The sequence below is a fragment of the Sinohyriopsis cumingii genome, chromosome 7 (genome assembly GCF_028554795.1).
Source record: "Sinohyriopsis cumingii isolate HCF-2022 chromosome 7, ASM2855479v2, whole genome shotgun sequence".
Lineage (NCBI taxonomy): Eukaryota > Metazoa > Mollusca > Bivalvia > Unionida > Unionidae > Sinohyriopsis > Sinohyriopsis cumingii.
The window spans coordinates 59,022,567-59,039,599 of NC_142967.1; the positions used below are offsets into that span (position 1 = coordinate 59,022,567).

At 33.6% G+C, this 17,033-nt stretch overlaps 1 protein-coding gene across 2 annotated transcripts in view; it reads left to right on the forward strand.

Moving 5' to 3' along the window:
- Nucleotides 1-17,033, forward strand: part of LOC149795336 (kinesin-like protein KIF28) — a 206,148-nt gene that overhangs the window by 90,618 nt on the left and 98,497 nt on the right. For both annotated transcript variants that reach the window (XM_089965111.1, XM_089965110.1), the window contains exons 13-14: nt 2,209-2,272; nt 14,958-15,086. In XM_089965111.1, the coding sequence (XP_089821237.1) occupies nt 2,209-2,272; nt 14,958-15,086 (193 nt within the window). The remainder of the gene's footprint in view (nt 1-2,208; nt 2,273-14,957; nt 15,087-17,033) is intronic.

Consider the following 17,033-nt stretch of genomic DNA (forward strand, 5'->3'; position numbering starts at 1 on the left):
CATTTCTCTTGCCTTGGATGTCATATAATTACAACATCAGTATAATTGTTTTCATGCACACTTAAATATCACCTTGGTTAATAAAGTCCTGTTTAATTCATATCCATTATTTCTTTGAAACCTGCTGAAATGTCTGAAACACTAAAAAAAAACTTCAGTAAAATACTATATAATGATCAAAATTTTAGTGAAATCTTACAAAAGTTTTAGTCAGTTTTTTGTGAAACCTCACACATATTTCAAAGAAATTTGAGTGAGACCTCAACATAATTTCAGTGAAAGTTTGGTCAAAATATGTGTGAAATCTCCCAAACTTTAAAGTGAAATGAAAAATACTTAAGTGATGCCATGTTGGATTCGATTTTGTATGCAAGAAAGAAAATGGCATTGCCCCTTAGGACAAGAAAAACCTAAATCTTATTTAATAATGTCTGTCAAAATAAAATTTATGATCCATTTTAAATATTACTGTGAATATTTATCATTGATTCCCAATAATGTCTAAAAAATCATTAGGCAGTTTAATAGAAATCTGAAGTATATTTTTGATGGTTTAGGCAGAAATTGCTTTAAAAAAAACCCGTCTGAAATCCGCCTTGACATTTTCATTATTGGATGTGGTTTCTGCAGGTATTTCCATCTAATTAGGCAGAAGTAAAGATTCCGCCTAGTAACAGTAATTTGCATTTTTCGAGCCATATTCCACCCTGAATCTGCCTAAAAGTGATAATAAGGGGAATCTAGGCTAAATAAGCGGAATAAACAGATTCCGCCTAGTAGAAGGAATAAACAAATTCCACCTAGTAGAAGGAATAAACAAATTCCACCTAGTAATAGATGGACTAATTTGCATATTTCGGGCTGTATTCCACCCTGAATCCACCCTGAACCCACCTAAAATTTATAATAAGTGGAATCTAGGCTTTAAGTGAAATCCGCTTTAAAATTCCACCTGGAATCTGGTTAAAGTCAGGGCGGAAGTTTTCGTACAGGAGGTCTCTCTCTCTCATTAGGTGCAAGAAGAAAATTGTGATGGAATATGTCTTTGTCATGGTTATTCATCTTCTAACTTGTAAATTCTAATGCAGATATATGTAATCAAATTTAAATGTAAATTACAAACAACATATATTACTAGTGCTTGCTGCTTTAGCACAATTACATCTGATCTGTGTTAATTCTGTAATACTGATGATCATGCAATTGCTCAAAATACTCATTGTGGGATGCTATATTTTTTCATACACGATCTCTTCCCCAAAATGAAATATGTTTTTCACATTATTTTTCATACTCTTGGATAATTATTTTGCATATGAAAAATATGATAAAGCAATTCAGATGACATAATCCATGTATAAGTTGATTCATAGTATAAGATGAAGCTATGATTTTCTGGTCAAAAAGTAGCATCTTATAGGCTGGCAAATATGGTAACAGAGGGTGTTCATTTGAACCTCTGTGATCAGGCATGCAGTTGATACCTGTTCAGTTGTGGTTTATCCTTTAATAGATTTCATACACTGAATGATCAAAGTGTCACTTCCAGAGATCAAGCTGATTCTTACATAAGCACTCACTTATGATAGTAAAAATGGGGGACAAGAGTTGAATGATGTTTATGATGACCAGACAGTAATGGAGGATTTTATAATTTATGTCATGACTCGTACCTTCAGGATGAATTCATGAGTTTTAAATCCATTGACATCAGACAGTGACCTATAGATGACACTGTGAATCACAAAAGTGTGGACTTTTCTTTTGTTGTTCATTTGTAAGACATGTGAAATTATCATGTGGGATATTGCGAATTGGAACATTTGGGACTACTTTTTTTATATCAGCATGTGACCTATAATAGACTTCATGGCTTTGTCATGTACCCGTAAAAGGAATTTAAAATGTCAAGCATTATGGATTTGTATGGATTTAATTGAAAATGGTAAAATTATTCCAGTCAGTAATACAACTGTATTTATTTTACTCTGGTTTCTCTTCTATTTTATACATATCTTTCCATCTAATTTGGCTTGTTTCTTTTTCCAGACTGGAACTTTGGCTAACTGGCAAATAGTCAACCCTTAAAGACTGATCTAACTAATGCAAAATACATGGGGGAGGGGGTGGGTTATAGTCAAGTCATCATGTAAGCAAGTTATTATGATAAGTTATTTAGTAAATTAAACATGTCAGTATGTCTTTCAGGTGTTTCCCATGTGGGCAATAAGAATGCTTCTCCCCAACCAGAAATCCTGCTGAACGGACTTAGGTAAGAGGAATATAAACAGATAACGTGTGTACAGACCACTCTAGGAGATTTATTAGTACATGATGTACAACTATCAGCAATCAGCTTAGACTCAAATTGGCCCTGTGTGAACCTGTACGAAAACTTCCGCCCTGACTTTAACCAGATTCCAGGTGGAATTTTAAAGCGGATTTCACTTAAAGCCTAGATTCCACTTATTATAAATTTTAGGTGGGTTCAGGGTGGATTCAGGGTGGAATACAGCCCGAAATATGCAAATTAGTCCATCTATTACTAGGTGGAATTTGTTTATTCTGCCTACTAGGTGGAATTTGTTTATTCCTTCTACTAGGTGGAATCTGTTTATTCCTCTTATTTAGCCTAGATTCCCCTTATTATCACTTTTAGGTAGATTCAGTGTGGAATATAGCTCGAAGTATGCAAATTACTGTTACTAGGCGGAATCTTTACTTCTGCCTAATTAGATGGAAATACCTGCAGAAACCCCATCCAATAATGAAAATGTCAAGGCGAATTTCAGACGGGTTTTTTAAAGCAATTTCTGCCTAAACCATAAAAATATACTTCAGATTTCTATTAAACTGCCTAATGATTTTTAGGCATTATTGGGAATCAATGATACATATTCACAGTAATTTTTAAAATGGATCATAAATTTTATTTTGACAGACATTATTAAATAAGATTTAGGTTTTTCTTGTCCTAAGGGGCAATGCCATTTTCTTTCTTGCATACAAAATCGAATCCAACATGGCATCACTTAAGTATTTTTCATTTCACTCTAAAGTTAGGTGAGATTTCACACATATTTTGACCAAAACTTTCATTGAAATTATGTTGAGGTCTCACTCAAATTTCTTTGAAATATTTGTGAAGTTTCACAAAAAATTGACTAAAACTTTTGTAAGATTTCAATAAAGTTTTGATCATTATATAGTATTTTACTGAAGTTGTTTAGTGTTTCAGACATTTCAGCAGGTTTCAAAGAAATAATGGATATGAATTAAACAGGACTTTATTAACCAAGGTGATATTTAAGTGTGCATGAAAACATTTATACTGATGTTGTAATTATATGACATCCAAGGCAAGAGAAATGGGAGTTAATAATAATAAAAATAATAATAATAATAATGACTTTATTTAGAGAAGGTAATTCAATTAGTTACAGAACTAATCTACCTTGAGGCCTTCTATCTGTGATGTACAACATATACATCATGATATGAAGTATCTGACACTAAATAATTAAGTGGCTTTAAAAATCAAAGTATCAAGCCTGGAAGATATGCACAGGCATCTGTGAACACATAAACATATATAAAATATTAATCTGCATTGAAAATTCAGCCGTGAAAATAATGTAAAATTACAGAAAAGCATCCATTTGAGACAATTTGATTATGAGAAGAAGAAAAGCTAGGAGCCTGCCTTATGTCACTTGTACTGTAGACTGGATTTTTGATTGCACAAACTATGATGCTGTTGTGGTCTCTCGAATTAGTCCTTGTTCCATAAGCAACCATGACAAACGTTTATCATGATATAATTACTCTTATTTTACACTGAATTCTAACACACCTAGAATATTTTGATAATATACACAATAATACCTCACGAGATTGAAAGTAGATTCTACTTTTCAGCCAAGAAAATTCCACAAAGATATGACTATCTTTGATAGCCATGGATATTTGGCAACAATTTCCACCTTAAATTCTGAAGTCAATCAGTTTGGCGTTGTATAACTTCGAAATAATCCTGATTCAATTCCTTGTCCTATTTAGCACGTTAGCCGCTACTGTAAAGCTCTTTATGGCACAAAACGCAAAATGCTTGTCCTGGCGTTCAGTTTTCATACAGACTGACCAATTATGTTCCCATATAATTTGCATTCATGGTATTCTCATTGCCACACATTTTTCAAATGGTTATTCAATCTCTCATCCTGCTCGAAAATTCAAATCGGCATGTTTAGCAAACATGCGCTTTCCCATCAGTTTCTGTTACGCGACGATTCATTGGGCAATTACAAAATTTTGACCAATCAGAAAGCTTTATACAATGATCCTCTGTTAAACAATAAAAGGAACAAATACTTATTTGAAAGCTTGTTGTGGAATGGGACCGGATAGAACATTATTTAAAAAAAAGTTTCAGAGACGATATTAAAAAATGGGTCCATATCGAGGAAATTCAGGTCAGGAGAAAAGCGAAATTATGTTTTAAAACAGAAAACAAGATGAAAACTTGTTCGAGGGCAGTTAAATCCAATTGAAGTTAAACAAATATACAACAACAACAACACATTTTAAAAAGAAATTTAACAAGGAAAGCTGTGGGAAGAAGTTATAAAGTGTGCCCAAAATAAACAATAAAATTACAGCTATCAGAAACAGGAAATATAAATGATGCTGAAAATCATTCAAATTGTACAAGAAACAATAAATGTTATTATATCTTATTGATATTTTTATAGAACTGTCAGTGATATTACAATCACAAAATATCACCATATTTTCAGTCATTTAACTTTACAGACACACAAAAGCCAAGTCCTAATTATGCCTTATTTAACTGATGTAATGGCTAAGTTCTTCATTCCACCTAGATGTTGGTTAGAAAATAAACTAAGTCCAGATTCCTCCTTTCATATAATAGATGTCAGTGACTAAGTTCCTAATTCCACCTAGATGGTGGGTGGAAAATCAACCAAGTCCAAAATTATGCCTAAAGATGTACTTATCCCATACGAAATAATTAGGCGGATTCCACCTGGAACTTAAGCAGACTCCAGGTGGAATCTGCCTAAAATGTTAAAAATCTGGTTAATACAAAGACGGACATGGAAAATTTGAGAAATCAAAGATAAATCCGTCTAGAGTCTGTCTAACTCTAAGATGGACTTTTGTCAAATTCCTGCTATAAATACATCTTTAGGCATAATTTTGGACTTGGTTGATTTTCCACCCACCATCTAGGTGGAATTAGGAACTTAGTCACTGGCATCTATTATATGAAAGGAAGAATCTGGACTTAGTTTATTTTCTAACCAACATCTAGGCGGAATGAAGAACTTAGTCATTCACATCAGTTAAATAAGGCATAATTAGGACTTGGCTTTTGTGTGTCTGTAAAGTTAAATGACTGAAAATACACCGTTCCCTCGATAACTCGCGCCCGGATAACTCGTGATCCCGCTTATAACGCGGTGTCCATCTTGGCTCCCGATTTTTTCCAGAGAAAATGTATTTAAAATGTCTTTAAAATATGCTGAACATGAAAAAATTACGATAAGAATTGATAAATTAAACCTTGATACATTGCTCGTTTTATCATCGAAAATGGTGATTAATGCCCATAAAAATATAATCCATATTTTGAAATTTGCAAGTTCTAAAGAAGAATTAATTTCAGAGATCTCGAAAACGCTTAATTATGCGTATTTGGACGCCAATTTTTGATCTGGGATGCAGAAAATCACTGAGGCGGGAGTCCTCCATATGCATGTAATAGGTGCGCGGGAAAATTCAAAGACTTGCCGGTCCTGTTTCAGCCACCTGCTTTGTGGGAAAATGTGTTGATCAGTTAACTGTGCTGATATTTACAATGACAGAATTCAGTGACTGAAAGACTCTTTGATGTACTGTTGCCATAAGAGTACATTAAAAAAAAAAAAAGAACATGATGCAAGAGCTAGGCGGCTAGTTCAAAGGCTTTGACTAGCGGCTGAGTGAGAAAATATACTGATATTTAGTGATTGACTTCAGAGGCAGAAAGACCCAGTTATAAAATCCTAGCGAGACCTCAGTTTAAAGGTATCATATATTATGTAAGTTTTTATGATAAATAGTTGTCAGTATACTGTAAATAAACAGTCTGGTGAAATAGCTATCAATGAAAACTTCTGGTAAATGGTAACAGGTGGCAACAGAGAATGAAATAAACACCAGTTAAACGTCTTCCTGTGTGAAAGTCACGTTCTAATCCTTTAATTCTATTTCAGTGTAAACATTATAATCACAACATATTATGTTCATTGAAAACATGAAAAGAGTCAATCGACCGTCACATCGAAACCCGTGAGTACTTCTGTGAGAACCTAATTACATGTACATGCTGGCTTTGTTTTGATCAACAACTTGGGGAAGTGTTTGTTGCATTAAAAAAAAAAAATCGATTACAAGAGACCTGGGGTGCTGGATTAAGGGTCTTGGAGCTGCCTTTGACGTAAAGCAAAACAGTAACAGACAACGACGATGATAGTGACTTCGAATGTTTCAGTGAAACTGATGTCATTAATGCCGAGGCTGTTTGGGAGAAATTCGTACAGACACATGGTCCTGAGACGGGCGTTTCTCTTGATATGGAGGAGTGGATTTGTGCTGACAATGATTGCCCCACAGCCGAATACATGTCAGATGAAACTATAATTATTTCTATAGTGAACAAATTTGCAGCAGAAGGCGATTCTAACTGGAGTAACACAAGTGTTGAAAGTGATGCAGACGCAGATGTTGCACCCGTGTGGGTGGGCCCTCTGCACAGGAAGCAATCAAATATTTTGATATTGCCATAAGGTGGCTGGAGAGCCAAAATGTTGACTACGTAAAGCTCATGCAATTGAGAAATCTGAGGGATTTTGCTCGGCAGCAGAGAAACCGAGGAGTAACACACACAAAAAAAAATAACTGATTTTTTCAAAAAATGAATTGATATTTGTCAAGCGTGGCACAAATGTCAAGTAATAACTTGTTCTAATTTATGTTGTTTTAAATTTGTAGACCAATTAAATACGTCTGTACTGATTAACCCTTGTTTTTTTTGTTTTCCATTTTACTTCTATCACATTTAAAAATATTTATCTATCGTTCGATCGACACCGTTTCTCGAAAAGAGTCGATCTTTTGGATATAAAAAAACGTCTAATTTGGATCAAACAATAAAACTAGAATGTATCCAATTCAACATAAAAGTTAGTGACGCAGTACACAATGTGTGAAGTGGTACACATGTTAAGCGAATGGAAACCACGTGGAATAATGTTTTTGATGATCGCTTCAATATACTGTAATTTATCCTGAAATTAATGCTGTCCTATGAGGAAATAATAAAGTACACCGTTATGAAGAGATATTTATTAACATTTAATCTCAGAACGATTATAAAGTGAGTATTCAACAGTATAATCTGCCAAACCCCCCCCCCCCATTTCTCCGTTATGTCCTCAGTCACTTTATTGGTTTTGGGCTTATTTTATAGGTCCCTTGATAACTCACGCCTCACTTATAGTGCGGTCGATGTTTCTGGACCCCGATGTGCGCAAGTTATCGAGGGAGTGGTGTATAATGATATTTTGTGATTGTAATATCACTGACAGTTCTATAAAAATATCAATAAGATATAATAACATTTATTGTTTCTTGTACAATTTGAATGATTTTCAGCAGTATTTATATTTCCTGTTTCTTATAGCTGTAATTTTATTATTTATTTTTGGCACAATTTATAACTTCTTTCCACAGCTTTCCTTGTTAAATTTCTTTTTCAAATTTGTTGTTGTTGGTGTATTTTTGTTTAACTTCAATTGATTTAACTGCCCTCAAACAAGTTTTCATCTTGTTTTCCGTTTTAAAACATAATTTCGCTTTTCTCCTGACCTGAATTTCCTCGATATGGACCCATTTTTTAAAATCATCTCCGAAACTTTTTTTTAAATAATGCTTTATCTGGTACCATTCCACAATGAGCTTTCAAATAAGTACTTGTTCCGTTTTATTGTGTAACAGAGGATCATTGTATAAAGCTTTCTGATTGGTCCAAATTTTATAATTGCCCAATAAATCGTTGCGTAACAGAAACTGATGGAAAAGAGCATGTTTGCAAAATGTGGCGATTCGAATTTTCGAGCGGGACGAGAGACTGAATAACTATTTGAAAAATGTGTGCCAATTAGAATATCCTGAACACAAATTTGATGGGAACATAATTGGTCAATCCGTATGAAAACTGAACGCCAGGACAAGCATTTTGCGTTTTGTGCCATAAAGAGCTTTACAGTAACAGCTAACGTGCTAAATAGGACAAGGAATTGAATCAGGAATCAGGATGATTTCGAAGTTATACAACTCCAAACTGATTAACTTCAGAATTTAAGGAGGGACAACGTGTAGATCACTGGTGGGAATTGTTGCCAGATATCCATGTTTATCAAAGATAGTCATATCTTTGCGGAATATTCTTGGCTGAAAAGTAGAATCTACTTTCAATCTCATGAGGCATTATTGTGTATATGATCAAAATATTCTTGGTGTGTTGGAATTCAGTGTAAAATAAGAGTAATTATGATAAACGTTTGTCATGGCTGCTTATGGAACAAGGACTAATTCAAGAGACCACAACAGCATCATAGTTTGTGCAATCAAAAATCCAGTCTACAGTACAAGTGACATAAGGCAGGCTCCTAGCTTTTCTTCTTCTCATAATCAAATTGTCTCAAATGGATGCATTTCTGTAATTTTGCATTATTTTCATGGCTGAATTTTTCAATGCAGATTAATATTTTATATTTTATATATGTTTACGTGTTCACAGATGCCTGTGCATATGCTCCAGGCTTGATACTTTGATTTTTAAAACCACATAATTATTTAGTGTCAGATACTTCATATCATGTTGTATATACTGTATATGTTGTACATCACAGATAGAAGGCCTCAAGGTAGATTAGTTCTGTAACTAATTGAATTACCTTCTCTAAATAGAGTCATTATTATTATTATTTTTATTATTATTAACTCCCATTTCTCTTGCATTGGATGTCATTTAATTACAAAATCAGTATAATTGTTTTCATGCACACTTAAATATCACCTTGGTTAATAAAGTCCTATTTAATTCATATCCATTATTTCTTTGAAACCTGCTGAAATGTCTGAAACACTAAAAAAAAACTTCAGTAATAATACTATATAATGATCAAAATTGTAGCGATAATCTTACAAAAGTTTTAGTAATTTTTTTTGTGAAACTTCACAAATATTTCAAAGAAATTTGAGTGAGACCTCAACATAATTTCAATGAAAGTTTGGTCAAAATATGTGTGAAATCTCACCAAACTTTAAAGTGAAATGAAAGATACTTGAGTGATGTCATGTTGGATTAGATTTTGCATGCAAGAAAGAAAATGGCATTGCCCCTTAGGACAAGAAAAACCTAAATCTTATTTGATAATGTCTGTCAAAATAAAATTTATGATCCATTTTAAATATCACTGTGAATATTTATCACTGATTCCCAATAATGTCTAAAAATCATTAGGCAGTTTAATAGAAATCTGAAGTATATTTTTTATGGTTTAGGGAGAAATTGCTTAAAAGAACCTGTCTGAAATCCACCTTTACATTTTCATTATTGGATGTGGTTTCTGCAGGTATTTCCATCTAATTAGGCAGAAGTAAAGATTCCACCTAGTAACAGTAATCTGCATATTTCGAGCTATATTCCACCCTGAATCTGCCTAAAAGTGATAATAAGGGGAATCTAGGCTAAATAAGCGGAATAAACAGATTCCGCCTAGTAGAAGGAATAAACAAATTCCACCTAGTAGGCAGAATAAACAAATTCCGCCTAGTAATAGATGGACTAATTTGCATATTTCGGGCTGTATTCCACCCTGAATCCACCCTGAACCCACCTAAAATTTATAATAAGTGGAATCTAGGCTTTAAGTGAAATCCGCTTTAAAATTCCACCTGGAATCTGGTTAAAGTCAGGGCGGAAGTTTTCGTACAGGATAGCAGGAATTTGACAAAAGTCCATCTTAGAGTTAGACAGACTCTAGATGGAATCCATCTTTAACTTCTCAAATTTTCCATGTCTGCCTTTGTATTAACCATATTTTTAACATTTTAGGCAGATTCCACCTGGAGTCTGCTTAAGTTCCAGGAGGAATCCGCCTAATTATTTCGTACGGGAAGGTAGTCTGCTTTATACTTTCTGCATGCTCAATAAAACATGATTATTGCATAATGACATCATAGTGTTATGAAATTTGAGAGTGATTGGACATAAAATAATGGATAAAATTGCAAAGAAGATAAGGGCCATGGGAAGTCTTTTGCAATTATTGACCTGCATTGAATTGGCTGGTCAGGGTTCAGTTGTAGAAAACTAATGTGATTTTAACAATAGATTTCATACTGAGAAACCTCACTTGCCAATAGTATCTGATAAGAAAAGTCTGTGATCTTCAGCTTGTGCAAAATTTTATAAATTTTTATTTACTCATTGAGCTTTTGTTTTATGGACAGTTATTAACAGGATTCTTATTTGATACTTATGTCCGTTACAATAAAATCAAATAATAGGAATAAAGTATTGAATTAAGAGTAGCACAAGGCAGTTCACACTTTCAAATATATTTTAGGTTATGTTGGAGTGCTTGAACCGTTCGCTAAATCAACATAATTTTCAAAGAAGTTAAATAATCCCCATGTTTCACAAATAATCATCATGATAACTGATTCTTGCATACAAATGATAAGTAGAATAAACTGTGTACAGTATTCATTATGCAGTACACAATAGAATATGCTCAGCATAAAGCATTGAAGAAAAACTTTTAAATCTACATTATTCAGTGTGCAGTATTCATTGTACATTATACAATATTAACTGTACAGTATTCAGTGTACATTATACAATATTAACTGTACAGTATTCAGTATACATTATACAATATTAACTGTACAGTATTCAGTGAAAATTCCATCTTAGTCTTCTGTTGTTTGTAGTAACATAATTTTCTATCTTTAAGCACATGTTTGTGTGTCTGTTATTATATTTGATTCACAAAAACAAGGTTTGTTAAAACAAGCTATTCAGTTCTTCTGGGTTGCATTAATATGGGGTTTTACAGTATTTTACTTTTTTCAGAGAACAACTCATTGACACATATTCATGTCTGACGTATATGATGAATAGGGTATCAACACCATTTACTATCGTGTCATTGTGGCGTGCAGTTCATCTATAATGCATGTAATTCTATTGAAAAATGCACACAGATTTACAATATTCAGTATTTTTTTCCCCAGATCATTGTGTCTGAATTCAGCATCTAATATACAGCATGAACAGAGTATCAACACCGTTTACTTGCCATCTGATATCGTACCATCAAGGCTTGCAATTAATCCATAATATATGTAATTCCATTGCAAATTTCCAATAATTAACGCTTGTACGCCTATTTGTTTGAATGACTACAGCACGAATAATTATCAATTAACACATGCATATAACTTTTACTTCAGATTTTGTGAATATCGAAGAAACGTGAAAACTACTATACTAATCATTGCGCAAAGTGCAGAGAACGACTTGTGTTTGTGAACTTGCTTTTCTATATGGTAAAATAGTTTCATAAAAAAATTGGAAATTAATAACAAGTTCATAAACAAACACCATGCTCATGTAAAACCAGAGAACTAAGTGCAGTAGGCCTGCAATGGTCACGAGTCACTTTTATAAAAATTTTAAAGCTGAACACATGCTCAATTTCATATCCTTTCAATTTCCAGCTAATAAAGCCGATATTATTTACTGGTCCCTTGATTGCTTCTAATAACACTGCCAAGCCCAGCAAACATCTTGGCGTCTTTAATTTTTGATGTTTATTAAACTGGGAGAATCTTTTATCAACCACCATATTGTCTGCTGCTTGGTTGTGTATGCAGTTAAAGAAGAAACACATGTTGGCTATTGTTTGAACAATGATTGTATACAGAATTAATTGAAAACAATCACAAAGACGACTTACTGGCTTTACTTATGGACCAGTAATAAGTAACATTTCCGATAATGTTTATTTTCGCATAACACTTCAAGCACCTGGTGATATTTAAATTTCAGAAGCTACGCCATGATCATATTATATTAAAATTCATAAGCGAACTCCTCCCCAAAATGATAATAAACATTTTACACACTATTTTTCGTACTTAAAAAAGTATTCTTTTCCCGGTATGAGAAAAATACACATGTATTTAAAATTTCAGGAACCATGCCACGATCATATTAAATTCAAATTCATATGCGATCTCTTCCCCATATTGATAATAAATTTTTTATTCACTATTTCATGTACTTTGAACAAAAAATATTTTCTCATGTGTGAATGAATATACAAAATGTTGGGAGCCATGCCACAACCGCGTTATATCCGAATTCACGTTATAGCAGGGTTGCACTGTATTAAACTTGTGCACAGTTATTATTAAATTATTAATATGAGAAATTACACTAGAAATTATTCACATTACCACACCATACTTTTCTGAACAAATATATATATATACACACACCACTCCTTCAATAATTTATGCCCTGATAACTCGCAAACGCGGGGTCAGGCATGGATCCCAATTTTTACACAAGAAAATACCCCAAAAATTGATCCCTATTTGTTGAACTTGAAGAAAGTCACGATCAAAATTGGTAACGGAAACTTTGATGTATCGCTCATTTTATCATCAAAAACGGTAGATAGGAGCTGGAAATTTTAATCAACACTATGAAATATCACATTTAAAAATAGGTCATACAATTTTTTACATTTTCTTTCCAAACGACATACCTAATACACCACAATTAACGATATGTAAAGAAATTTTGATCAATGAAAATGTCACTCATGCCGAGTGGAGTCAGTACTTTAATAAATTCAAATTAAATAATTTTTTATCAATTGAAATTTGTATTCTGGTTCTGTCTTTTTGTTCTTTTTAAGTGTAATCATCATAAATGCAATGTGTCCTGTTGTAATTAAACGTAAAATGCGTCAAACTACCCTAACAGCTATGTGCACGAGCATTTCTCTGAGAACCTAATTAAGTGCCGACCATGTTTTGATAACTGACTTCTGGAAGTATTTGTTGTATTGTTGCACTGAATTAAAAGCTGGCCTCCTTTGTATTATCACGTTAATTATGTCTTTTATATCAAATAAAGAAGGTGGAATAAAAGAAAAGTTAAAAGGCACGAAAATCCTACAAACTTAACATCTAGCGTCCCCGGTTGTATGTCACTTCATTTGATCAGTTGAACACTTATAAATGTTATTGTGTATGTAACATAAATTACCTTAAATTAACCGACTATTTGATAACTGTAATCAAAGATAAACAAGGCAGCCAAACAAAATGAATACTTCGTAAATTAAAGAGCTTGATTTCACAGCTACGGACCATTGTGGGCAAGTGAGTTTCAGAGAATTCTTGAACTGGCACTTAGAGATATCCTCAAGGATGATAAGAAGTTTCATTATTAATTTCAATGAAATTACAACATCAGTATTGTACTAATTGAGCAATACAAAAATTTAGTTTAGATGTAGATGATTTTCTCACGAACTAAATGTTGCGTGTTTTGAAAGAAAGGAATCTTGTTTGGTAGTGTAACAACAGTTAGTCTAGTTCACTGCTCTGTGGACTCACAATTGGGCAGGATAATATTAAACACCAGTATTGGAACCAGACTCATCAAGAAAACAAAAAGCATTGATGTAATACACAGATTTTTTTTGCCTACACATGATGGTTGTTGAAACCAGTTGGAACAATCTTTCATATGTTGGACATTTTGAAAATAAATGTTACTTAAACAGAATAATGAACAACTTCATTAGAAAAAGCATGTTATTAAAAATAATTATCGACATGATTGTCAAATGAGGATTCAGTCAGTAAACAGCCCAGTCCCCTAACGCTGCTCCCCCCCCCCAAAACAGTTTTCTCCACATAAGAGCCATTTTTTTCTCTCAGTTTTTGGAGGTCCCTTGGTAACTCATGCCTCGCTTATAGTGCAGTCTGTGTTTGTGGACCCCGTTGTGCATGAGTTATCGAGGGAGAGGTGTGTGTGTGTATACATATATATATATATATATATGTGTGTGTGTGCATGCATGCAGGAGATATGCTACCAGGTGAAGTGGGTGCGTAAAAATTGTAAACTGCTTTCTTCTGTGATATATTAGATGTACATTGAGTGACAGCAGCAGTTTATGACTTTTGAGATGCTCCCTCACTTTATCCATGTAGTTTCAATGTTGTGTTGCAGTCCAAGTTGAAAAATGTATTATATGCATCACATAGCTGGTGTTGATACCAATTGTGCTAACAAACTCTTGCACAATCACAGGCACGTTTTAATAGGTAAATAACCATTAACCCATTTTTGAGCACTGCCTGATTTTTGCAAGTTATCATTTGATGACGAAAACATACCAGCCTGTGTTTCACTAGAACTTGAACATCAATATGCAAATAGCAGTTTGTGTTTTCTTCTGTGCTCTTTTAAAGTCATATGGCTAAAATACACTGCATATATCTCTCAATCAAAAAATACACTTTCAGGTATAGTACCATGCATATGAAAATAATAAGTTTAATATGGGTTCAGAATGTGTTGATATATATATATAAGCAAATAATAAATAGAAAAAATACAAAAATGGAAGCACACACATCAGTTTATCCAACCTTATAACTATCTGACAGAAATGAAATATAATGTAGTTAGAATCAAGTCTGATTTGTTGATCTAACATTTAGGTCATCCCAAGATCATGGCCAAGAACACATCTTTGTACACATGTGTATTTGATTTCTTGCATAAATTTCAGTATCCAAAAGGAGCATGCAGTTGTCAGAAACAACAATAACAAAGTTACGCTTACACCACAGCCAGAAGCCAAAATTCTTGTCAATGGCAGCCAGATTGTGAAGGAAACAGAACTTCATCATAATGACAGGTACAAATTTAGACCATTAATCAGTTTTGTAGGCACAATTTTTGGGCAGCATTTGGGAGAAAAATGTGTCTTCTGGGAGATGCTGGATCATCAATGTCCATGCACAAAGCACTAGAATGTATTGCTTTAAAACTCTTCCATTGTTTCAATTTATTTTCAAAATTTCAGTGAATAACAATAAAGATGAACCAAGGTTGCCTTCTCTCTATTTGCCAACTTTTTATATATAGAAAAAAAATGGAAACTTAAAAAAATCCAAAGTCAGCTTGCTATGTTGTGTTTATTCACCACCCCTGATTCTTTTTGTATGCCATCTGTCATATTGGATAAAAATGGCCATGGATGTTTGCAGGGTAAATAGCCTGTACACATTTATAACTTGCTTATATAAAAAATATTTTTACCCATGCTATGGAAAAGATTGTCATTTACAATGACAGTTGTTGTTGTTGTTCTAAGGTTTAACGTCATTTTTCAGCACAAGATAAGCTATACATGGTGGCCAGTATAACTGGTGGAGGAAGAACCCTGGAAAACCCAGGGAAGAACCACCGACCCACGAGAAGCTACTGACAGGCTTTCCCACATACCCACACAAGTCGATCCTTGGACTTGAGCCCACGCAGACAGAGGTGAGAGGGCAGTGATCCGGAACGGTGAGCGCTTTCGGACACTTGGGGCCCTGTGCAATGACAGTAAATGTATTATCAAATAGTGTTTTTTATTTGTGAGATACTCTCATATTTAACCTGAATATAATACAGTCTTGGTTATTTTACACCTTACACCATGTCATGTGCTAACGGCAGGTGCCTTCAAGCAATCAGTTGATATTTCCCATTGTCTTGTTTGCGATTGTATTGGTTCCAGTTTTCAGTCTGATAACATATTCAAACCTTTGAGTACAACAAAACACAATTTGTTTCTCTTTAATTCACATCAGTGAAGAATGTGTCATGTTATCTGACATAAGCGATACACAGTACATTATGGATGTATATGCTCCATATATGGAGTTCTTGAATATATTTTTGTCATTAATAAATCATTCATGATGAAAGAAAGAAGGAATAAATGATAACAGTACAAAGTTAGTTTGTTTCATTTTATTTCCAGAAAAGCATTTAATTTTATTGCAATGTGCAGCGTGTGTGGCAGGATGGGGGCACAAATTCAACATAAATTTATTTCATTTCTTAAATCTTGGGATATTCAACCTAGTTGAAAAAAGTTTCACCATAAGTTCTGTGACAGGAACTCATCTTTGCAGAACTCATCTTTGCTTGGCTGGATATTATATTCATATATGTATTACTAAAGTGTAACTATTTTATTGTTCATAAGAAATCTTGACTATAAATAATAATAATAATAATAATAACAATAATAACAATAAAATATATGAATATTATGGGTTCAGTGCAATGCCTGGTTTTTGTTTTCAACTATAATGCTAAGTAAAGTGATAATTGGTTTCCAGAGTTGATTCTTATTGTTAAGGGATGGTGATATTAATGATAATGATCACAGTGTCAGTGCTTCTTGTGGACAAACGTCTGATATGAAAGTAATGTTAGATGCATGGGAGTGCAATAAAACTAATCTGATTATGTAGGACTTGGTTGTCTTATCTCCTATGATCAATATTTGATCATTATCAGCCATTGATGAGTGAGTGTGTGTGTGTGTGTGAGAGTTGGATTTTTAGCATGGCTTTAACAATTTTTCAGTCATATCGCTCTGATGTCTGCAGTGTGGCAGTTTATAGTAATGTCTAACACTGGCACATCATGCTGCAGACATATAGAATGATGTCCCACCCAGTCATTTTATTCTGACAGCAGACCAACCAGTTCTGACACTTAACCTCTTAATGCTGAGTGCCAAGCAAAGCAGCTGTTTGTACCATTCTTATGTCTTTGGTATGACTCAGCCAGGGTTTGAATC